This window comes from Ciona robusta, chromosome 3, assembly GCF_009617815.1.
Source record: "Ciona robusta chromosome 3, ASM961781v2".
Taxonomy (NCBI): domain Eukaryota; kingdom Metazoa; phylum Chordata; class Ascidiacea; order Phlebobranchia; family Cionidae; genus Ciona; species Ciona robusta.
In genome coordinates, this window is record NC_143237.1 from 6032525 (window position 1) to 6042547 (window position 10023).

Below are 10023 nucleotides of genomic sequence, written 5' to 3' on the forward strand. Positions count from 1 at the left end.
CACAATTTTTCTCCAAATGACTGTAACTAAATTTCGAATATTGTTTTCAGACGTTATCTTTTTATTGTCATATATCAGTGGGCTATATTATATTTAACGATGCTTAGAATCCGGCTTCCGGATTGAAATCAAACGCTTATAAGCCCACCGCTATACGCTAAACTCGACGGGTAATAGAGCTATTATAATCCGTGTACGGTTTCAGCATAATATACTTAAGTGATTTCAGCTACACTATGAATGAAAAATACATTTAATGAAAATGCATTAAAGATACACAATATTTCTGCCCACAAACACTGTACAGCATTTAAACGATACATTAGCGCCTTATGCAGTTTTTCGGCGATCGCCATTTGTTGCGAGAAAGGTGTTATTGCCCAACTCTCGATAAGCAGCGGCACAATTATTCTGGTCAACATTTTTCATCCAACTTGTGATGACTCCTGACTGTTCCAGGGTTAACTATATTAAAAAATTGACATCAAGCAAGCATATTGTGGCGGTTAGTGGAGAATGAGATATGGTTCATACGAAGCATTTAAAATTAATAAAAAAGTACGAGGATAAAATAAGTTACCTTTATTTAATCATGCATACTTGGTGCATACAGATATATGGTAGAGGGGAGGAGATGCTGAGACACCTTTTAGCTTTATTTTCTCGTCCCATTTAGTAGTAAACAAAGAACATTAAAAGAATTGTAAAACTATATCCTCGCGACTCCCATAGACCGTTGTTATTTGTTTAAAACACGATCAGAATGTCTGGATATTATGTGCTAAATGTGTCCCATCTTCCCCCACAGTAGAAATGAAACGAATGCTTACCCGACGCAATTCGCGAGATATCGGGTTCATGTAGGGAGTTCGGCTCATCACCCATGCCATTTCCACATACAAAACTGCAAAGGACATATTTATTGCACGGAATATGTGTACAGTAGTCGTTATAATAGACCCACGGGTAAAAATTTGTAAAAGAAAATCAGACAGCTATACGGTTTAGTAATAAAAGTTCAAAACCTAACAAAGTTAACTTGACAAAAAGTAAGTTTAACTCACATCCGCCTGGATACCAACGATATGGGAATGCGTAGCAAGTATGCGCCACATAATAGGATCCCGGAACAATGTCTAGTATGGTATAAGGCATGGGGTAAGCACCTGGAAAACAAAATGATGGATTCGAATTTAATTTTAACAGTATAAAATGCAAATGTTATTTTGCTTTTTATTTTGTAATATATCAAGTATATAGTGAGGGTGGGTAAGATGCTGGGACATGTTTTCATTGTTTGTTTTTTTATCTTTCCATTTGATAGCAAACAAAGAATATTTCCAGAATTAAATACCCTCATCTTCACGACTCTAAACACGCGCCATTAATTGTAGAAACATGATTTGGAAATATGTGATTTAGTTGCCAACGGTACTTCATCTTACCAAATAATGTGAATTATACCAAATAAAGCGAAACTATTTAAATTCACACGATACAGATATAATATACCTTGTTGTATGAACTGTAGCAGAAGATTTGCCGAGGGTAGGCCTGGAATATGCCTGGCAATGCTAAGAGCATAGCTGTATTCTAATGCCCTGTAGATAAAAATGTTTACAGTTTGTTAAGCTTCCACATTAACTCAGCTTACCATCTATTCGGAACTAATTGCTCCCAGTGCAAACTAATCTCGGTACCATTTTCTGAAAGAATATGATGAACTCTCGTGCATTTGCCAAGTTCCCATTGGTTTGGGGTTCGACTGACTTCATACCACGTACCGACCAACTAAGAAAGCAAAATGAAGAATAAGCTTTAATCAACTTGATAACAAAGGTTGGGAAACCGAAGCAATTTATATATAAAATCAATTATAGTTTTATATTCTGTACTCACATCGTTCATTGTAAAATTAGTGGCCACTGTAACATTGGGGCAGTAAGTTCTGACGCTGGGCGACACGAAACGGGGTGTCGATGCTACTACCCCCAAAACGGTAAACAGCAAACATAATTGTTTCAAATGCATTTTTAAAAGCTCAATTCCTAATCTCTCATTGTCTGATAGGTTAAAATGAATTTACTTTATGTTTGATTCAAACTAAAGACATTGCATTAACTTACATAAGACAGTCGAAATATCAGGGGTAACAGCATAGTTAAGAACTGAGCTCCATTACTCAAATGACTTGGGTAAACTTGCCCTCGGACTTTATTTCACTTTACCTTCTTCTAGCAATTCGTTCAGGCAAGAATATAAAGCCACGGGAAAGCTCACAACACAATGACGTCATATTAAATGAATAAAACGTTTATATAACCATAAACCATTCTAACGTCACGCTTGTCGCAAAAACCCCTATATAAAAGTAGAACGTGCAATAGTAATTTAATGTCATCCATCTTTTGCATTTCCGTATAACGTTTATGTCTTATGATCAGATTATTTGAGAGACACCGAAAATGGAAAAAATGGACATGAACGTTAAACAGTCCATTAATAACGTCAATAATGAAAACATTACACAAAAAGACACAAAAAATTCCCCTAGGTTTTGATCCGAAAAAGATAAGCAGCATACGGGCTAAGATGAGGTTTTTATTGAAACTCGTCGAGTGGCGGCGGTTGTATCCGTAAAAGGATATCGGCGGTTGGAGATACTGAACAAAGCCATGAGAAGTGTTGCTGCAATGTCAAACAACATCACAAATATAGGCACCTAAGGCCATTGGTTCTTGTGACTGGCAGTGCCGGGATGAGAAAGATACTGGTTGTTTTATCGCTTCGGACTACCGACATACACAAACATATTCATTATATGTTATCATTTTCAAGTGCACTTAATAAGCTATATATGTTATTGGAAACTTTTTCATTTTCGCGCACAATGTCCACTTAGATGAACCGAACAGTCACGAAAAATCATGCAGACCAAACGTAATGTTGACGTCATTCTACCAAATCTTGATTGACCTACAGTGGTATTATTCATAAAGATAAATGGTCAGATTAATGCTAGAGCTAACTAACGTCATTCCGGAGTTCTATATTTATGAATGAATGTACAATACGTTCATGCTGCGAGCTAACGCGCGGAGAAATAGTGCACGTGTTTCGCAATGTTTAAATAGAACCAACGATATCACGATTTGGACAATGCTACTCCACCGATATAAACGTGATCTAGTTCCATCATATAAGAACACATGTTGTTATTGTTTCAGGCAGTGCAAGCTCATCACTGTTCTGTCCAACGGTTTGGTCAATCGAACTTTTGTTGCATGTAGAATTCTTATATGTTACCATCATAATGGTCACATTCATAAATATTTTAGAGATCTCGGAGCTTTTTCTCACAAAGTTACGTAAATTTTCACCTCGGGTATAATGTTTCTCGGTATGTGAATATTACCAGCTCTTATCCTGTAAGTTTATGTAAACGCGGTGGCTTAAACATAAAACACGATAAACAGTGACGCGACTTGGAAACCTATTTTTTCCACAGCAATTCATCCGCCATTTTAATCCAAACCCTACTATGACAACGTTTTGTAGAGAGGTCCATGTTAATATAAATGGACGGGAACACACAAGGACAAACGCATAGCGAAAGACGCAGATAGAATGCTCGAAACGCTTGTTCTGGTTAATCTGTATGTATATATACAACGATTCCTGCATTGAGTCGTTCGTGTAATAACATTCAACCTGCCGAGCAAGCCTGCTTAACTAGTCGTTGTTGTTTTTGACCTCGCTACTGCAGATGTTGGACATGTTTGGTGTAAGTAACAATGTTGCAGATATGGGCGCTGCAAAATTTGCTCATATATGGTACTGTGGGGTAAGATGGGACAACTTTAATATTAACACATATTAACCAACTTTCCTGATCGGGTTTTAAACAATTATTAATGGTTTATGAAAGCCGTTAGCATATATGTTTTTTTATAATTGTTTAAATGTTCTTAGTTTGGTACCAAAAAAAAGAATGTCGAGGGGTCCCATCTTCCGCCACCCTACTGTACGTGTATATTATACACACATGTAAACAATTCGAAGTTCCCCAGGATTCTATTTTGTTTTGTTTTCAAATAATCTCAAATCTTTATCAAATAACAATCTCAAAATAAACGATCGGAAAATTGTGCAGCGGTGGCTGTTGGCTCTAACAAAAACCGCAAGTTTGTCGACGTGCAACAAGGCAAGCGTTTGTATTTTTCAGTTGATAGTGATGATTACGAAAATCGCGTACGGGTCCTGACAAGCTATTTTCGGCGACCTAGTATCAGATAAGTAAAATCATGGAAGGGAAAACCACGCGGCCGTTCGCAATTTCGTCGGATTAACGTGTTTAGACTGCCTCAGTTTGTCGAGGAGCAAATACAGTCGTGCAGCAATGTTAGCTTTTGACAAATTGCTGTTGACTCTAGCGATTTTAATGATTGTTTGTACACATTTAATATTCGGTTCAACTTTAACAAAACAAACGTGCTTATACATGATACCTTAAATAGTCGTCTGACTGACATCCGTAAACTTACCACAGCGGATGATTCTCTTACAGTGACGTAAAGACAGATGAAATTATTCACTCGCCATGCAGCAAATTGGTATCGAGTTATTTTTAACCATTTGTTTAGTGTCTTCTTATCGTTTGCCGCCGCCAATGATGTTATCATGACAATAAAGTTTCGGAACCTGTTTGAAGTATTGCAGAAATGAGCAGGCAATGACAACTCATGGCTCATATTGACCGCGATTCTAAATCACCCGAAATGAGTAATGCGCAAAATCGCATTAGCGCTTTGGTTTACGGGATGATGTACTCGAAGGTAAACAACCAAATACACCAAGTAATTAAAAGACTGTTATTATTATTTATGCTCTAGGAATGTGGTCTCTTGGTGTCTCGATTTAAATTGTATCAGGACTTGATGTGTTGTCGACCAGCCATGTATACAGAGCTACTTAGATAACCGAACTTATTTACTTTAATGAAAGTTTGGATAATAATCAGTGTTTCCACATTTCGAATCGTTATATTGAAACTAAACACGAAATGTAAACGCGAAAATTGTGAGAATAGGCAACACGTACGAACACGTAATGTATCATATACATACACAGACACCGTTTTCTCGCGCCACTCCTAAAGATAATCTTCCTTGGCTGTACCATCTTGTTCCTTTCTTATTTTATTTTCATTTGTGTATACGGCCAAACCTCCATCACGAGTTTCTTGTTTACATTAAAACTCACAGCACGAGAAACAAGTTCTAGGAAACAAATAATCTCGATCGTTTTTAAGTCTTTTTGCCAGTCATTGTGTCCGCTTGTCGAACTTTGGCGTTTAGTACATCGTGTTCATTAGGGATGCAAATCGTGACGTGACACACCACAAACGTGCAAATCGAAAACGTTCCGTGCTCCCAACGTTATACGTACACGCGACCAATTTCAATGACAATATTGCGTGAGAATATTTTACATACCCGATTTTGGCAAGCTACATTAACGGGAAAACACATCCAAACAAGTAAAAAAATACATATCGTACTGTAGGGGGGGTGGGAAACATTTAGCACTTTCTGACTCATGGCCTACTAAAGATATCTTTAATAGGCCATGTCTGACCATATTTTAAACAATTGACAACGGTCTATGGGAGTCATGAGAAGTTTTTGATTCTTTAAAAGTTGTTTGTTTACTACAAAATGCGACGAAAAATAGAATAAAAGGTTGTCCCATCTTCCCCCACTCTAGTACATTATAGGACATAACGTTTGAAGAGCAACTCCTACCGGGGAAATACACGTACCAGTCACGAGTCAATGTGTTTCTTAATGACATACTGCCTTATTTGTTAAAACTGTGCTCTCGAAACTTGGCAACTGCTCATGCATTTCGAGGAAATCAACACAGAAGATCAACAAGAATAATGCCACGATAACTGTGATAATTAAGCTTTGCACGCGACCTTGTAATGCGTGATGCAGCATTGTAGTATAGACATTCCGGTAAATCTATCACAGCCACAAAGCGTTTGCAATCTCCACATATAAAAAAGGATGGGGAAAAACGAGACCTTTTAGCACATACATCAAAATATCCTGATCTTTTAAACTATTATAACAACGGTTTATAGGAGTCGTAAGGATACGTATTTATAAATCTTTGAATGTTCTTTGTTTACTACTAAATGTGATGAGAAAATTGATTAAAATGGTTTCCAATCTTTCCCCACTCTATATATACAGAAATCTCCCTCAGATTGGGGATTTAAGGGCAATTTTATAAAGAAAACGCCTTTTGAAGTAATCTTGCAAAATATACTTGTTGTAGAAATTCTTTGGAATGAATGTATGATATGGTTGGGTAAGATAAGACATGTTTCCTGTTTTCACTTTCATCGCCCGCCCCATTTTATAATGTAAACAAAGAATGTTCACACATTTATATACCCGTGGCCACGCAACGCTATAAAATAAGTTGGCCAATTGCTAAAATATGATCAGGAAATATAGATTACATTATACTAAGTGTTACTTTTTTAATGCAACGTGGCGTTGCTAACATTTTAAACCCGTAACAGTTTATCGGCGGATTGAGTACTTTACAAACAAAATAGTAGTAAACAGAATATAAATATTATACAAGTTGGCAAACTTTTATGCTAATAATGAACATCTAAGATTTTGTTCTCCACGTAATACATACAGCGTGTCTACTTTCAAAACAAATTTATTTGAAGTTCGAAACCGTCTTACCTTCGTGTTTAATGTAATGTACATGTGGTTTGTTTTATCCGATAAATGGATTTTATCTCGACTGTGTTGAAAATAATGGATTGGATGTCTGGAGATATGAGGAATCAATCAAGTAACAACCTCTAATCTTGTTGTCACCTTGGGGTAAATATAAACAAACTGTCAGATTAAAAAGAAGCCTGATTATGAAAATGTGGTTTACTCGGTCCGAACCGGTGTCGCAGAAATCTGGTTCCCCTAGAAAACTGGTTCCCACAGGCTACTTATAACTGATTTTATGAGGAATCTAGAACTCTGTTTTCAACTAAAAATAACAGTTGTTGGATGCGACATACTTCGTAAGTTTCTGGTTAGGGATTTATCTTTTTAATAGAAACTTATGCTGTATTATAACAGGTTTAAAGATTTCTGATAAAAATGTACCGTATCCACGCATGTGCAGTAGCCAATGGGAACCAGATTTCTGGGGAACCAGGTTTTCGCGACATCGGACATGCTCAGAGCGTCAGAGGCATCACGTGAGCTATAATTTGATGAATATTTCGAAAAATGGTAAATCTTTTTGGCAAGCAGGCAAACAAGCTGTAGTCGAAAAAGCCGACTTCATACAATAGGGAAAAGTATCCTACAGTGAAATTTAAAAAATATATTTTAAATGCAAAAGCTTGGCGTGGTACGCAACGCCCCAACAGCGCCGCCTAGCACTTATTAAAAAAATAAAGATGTCCACGAAGCGAAGTCGAATTTCTGTCGCTTTTGGCCGAGTCGGAGTCGTAACAAGTTTAAATAAACAGGAGCCGAAGTCGGTTTTAATTATGCTTTCTTTGGGAATTTCATACATATATACACCGCAAATCCTGCCTAATTTCCATGATCAGCGTGGGGGGGGGACCGGGGGAAGACTCTGCATCGTTGTACCAGCTTGAGGATAAAAGGGATTTTGGCGTTGCTGTTTATTAATATATTGTTTTTTTAAGACTCTTAAGGCTCAACCTCAAGTACGATTTTCCATTTTTACCAATAATCGTTTGATCCGGTTTTAGTGTACTAAAGCAAGGGGAATGGCAATTTGTAATTCATTTAATCGATTGAACGCACTAAACGCAGTGAACGTTGGTATTAAGTTTTGTCACTAAAAATAAACTATACTCTTGAGAAAATGGCAGAGTGTACACTTTAACTTAATGAGTTTGGAGTTTGATCTAAATACAACCATATTACGTCACCGCGATAGACCTTTGGACTGTGGTGTTAAGACAACAACAACACGGGTTGTTTGCTTTGCTCATCAGGCGCATTGTCACCTTTAGGTAATCGTTTGGAGCGCACAGTGGTGACACATCTTATGTTATCGCCAACATAGTCATTTGTGACGTGTTTAAGATATAACATGCACATTATAACATTACCTAACAGTAACATTACTGGAATTAGGTCAAATGAAAAAAAAACAGAGCACAAGTAATATTTAAATTAAAAAAAAAAACTATAATATTGGGCAAAACAGGGTAAACATACACCTAAAAAAACAAACTACAAGGCCTGTATACAATTGTACATCATACTATACACCAAACTAACTGTCAGTCAACATGAGTTTAAATTTCATTCAAGTAGAAACACATTAATGTTTATATCACTTATGATTTGAACAATTTCCGCACACAAGTATATAGGAAACAAATTTTCTATTTAATTGATGAAACGTTCTTTTCTTATCCCACTTCTCAAGAGTAAAAATTAAATACAAATTGCAACGCAGGGCGAAAAAATTGTTCAGTTAAAATGGAAAGGTAAATTAAAACAATCAGTATACTCGTAATATCAGAAGTAGTAGGTGACTTAACAACAAAAATGTTTCACCACCCAAAGAAGTAGATAATGTATGTGAATGCATATATCAATACAATGTCAAGCTTTGATAAACATGGTGGAACTGTATAACAAGTATTGCATAAAGTTTCACATTACAAAGTAAAATCAATTTACATGCATTCTAAAATTAGAAATAACTTCCTTAAAAGGTTGACAACCCAGCAAGCTTTCGAATTTCTTCACATGTAAGCCAGAATGTCAAAGACCATGGGGCCATTCTGGACCATATAGGAATGAAGCCTTTATAAAGGCTAAAAAAACCTTCTTTTGAGATGGTTTTTCTCAAACAATCTGTTGAAGATTTATAATACAATCCATTACCATTTTTGTCTCTAGCTTGATTCATAATCCTTGTCTTTACTACATCTGCAGGAGTGCTTAAAGTTGCTGCAGCCAAACCGCTGCATAAACTTGCTAATCCATGACAAACCCAATTATCTTCTAAAGAGGTATTTCTTAAAATGGAATGTTTAACTATGTCATATGTTGCTAGATCGCCCATGTTTACCAAAGCTGCCCTCTGCACATTGGGCACCCAACCCGCCCACAAACCTCGGACGCCACTTGTACGAATAATATTTTTTAAAGCGTGACCGACACCGTTTACTCTGCGTGGCTTTCCTTCCATTTGTCTCCTTCCGTCCATTTGCATTTGAACTTTCACAAGATCCATTGGACTTGCAACAAATTGTGCAAAGGAACCTGCAAACAAGCCACCCACAACAGCCTTATACACAGGAAATGATCCATCTGGGTTTCTTCCCAAAATTTCTCTTAACTTTTCATAAGTGCCCATTCGAAATCCTGTGTAGATTAAATGACGGTAGACAGCAGGCGGCAAACCTTGCCACAGTTTTAACAACCCCTCCTCTTTAACAACACCAAATGCAACTCGCACCATACCATGTTTCACTAATACAGTGCTGTTGTTGCCAGAGTTAGCAGCAAGAGAAGCCACCTCACCTTGTATTTGAAGTCTTGTCTTGGTAAGATCTAGAGGGAAAGTCACAGTTTCTGCCACTGTGGCTGCTGCAGCAGACACAGCATAGTTCACAGCACTGTTCTGTATATCTAACTTCATGCTTCACTTTGAAAAGCAATTTCTCTTGATATAGTTTTGCTTAAAAGATCATTGCAAACCATTAACCATGTAATGCTCTAACACAAACAGGATACCTCCTTTACTTTTACTGTACAACATTAACAGTGGCTTACAGCTAGAAGCATAATCATGATTAATTTTAATTATATTAAAATGTTTCAAACTTCCAAATATATATAACTCGTCTTTCGAAATACCTGATCGTCGCTGCAAGGAAGGAAAATATTTACCATGTCATTCTCGTTATTCTGTGCAAAGACGACGCCCTCTATTCTG

The 10023-nt window shown here is 36.9% G+C and overlaps 2 protein-coding genes across 3 annotated transcripts; both read right to left on the reverse strand.

The window, feature by feature from the left end:
* Nucleotides 1-235: 235 nt before the first annotated feature.
* LOC149738573 (apolipoprotein D-like) lies at nucleotides 236-6987 on the reverse strand. 2 transcript variants are annotated; one of them, XM_089875862.1, is made up of 7 exons: nucleotides 2127-2250; nucleotides 1900-2063; nucleotides 1655-1791; nucleotides 1513-1601; nucleotides 1065-1166; nucleotides 831-904; nucleotides 236-465 (listed from the first exon to the last, which is right to left on the reverse strand). In XM_089875862.1, exons 2-7 carry the CDS (start codon nucleotides 2029-2031, stop codon nucleotides 331-333), a joined length of 669 nt encoding a protein of 222 aa, XP_089731988.1. In that variant the 5' UTR covers nucleotides 2032-2063; nucleotides 2127-2250; the 3' UTR covers nucleotides 236-330. The 2 variants fall into 2 exon arrangements, with proteins under 2 accessions (XP_089731988.1, XP_089731989.1); XM_089875863.1 differs by lacking the exons at nucleotides 1900-2063; nucleotides 2127-2250 and adding an exon at nucleotides 6771-6987.
* Nucleotides 6988-7823: 836 nt separating this feature from the next.
* Nucleotides 7824-10023, reverse strand: LOC149738574 (mitochondrial uncoupling protein 4-like). Its single transcript, XM_089875861.1, has one exon. The coding sequence runs from the start codon at nucleotides 9724-9726 to the stop codon at nucleotides 8788-8790; it is 939 nt and encodes a 312-aa protein (XP_089731987.1). The 5' UTR covers nucleotides 9727-10023; the 3' UTR covers nucleotides 7824-8787.

Bases quoted from the DNA above. Each gene is read 5' to 3' on its own strand.
- LOC149738573 (XM_089875862.1), bottom strand. From the start codon at position 2,031: ATGCATTTGAAACAATTATGTTTGCTGTTTACCGTTTTGGGGGTAGTA. The intron at 1,602-1,654 runs GTAAGCTGAGTT...TTTTATCTACAG, and splicing joins CAATTAGTTCCGAATAGATG to GGCATTAGAATACAGCTATG. The intron at 466-830 runs GTAAGCATTCGT...TTTTTAATATAG, and splicing joins TATCTCGCGAATTGCGTCGG to TTAACCCTGGAACAGTCAGG.
- LOC149738574 (XM_089875861.1), bottom strand. From the start codon at position 9,726: ATGAAGTTAGATATACAGAACAGTGCTGTGAACTATGCTGTGTCTGCT.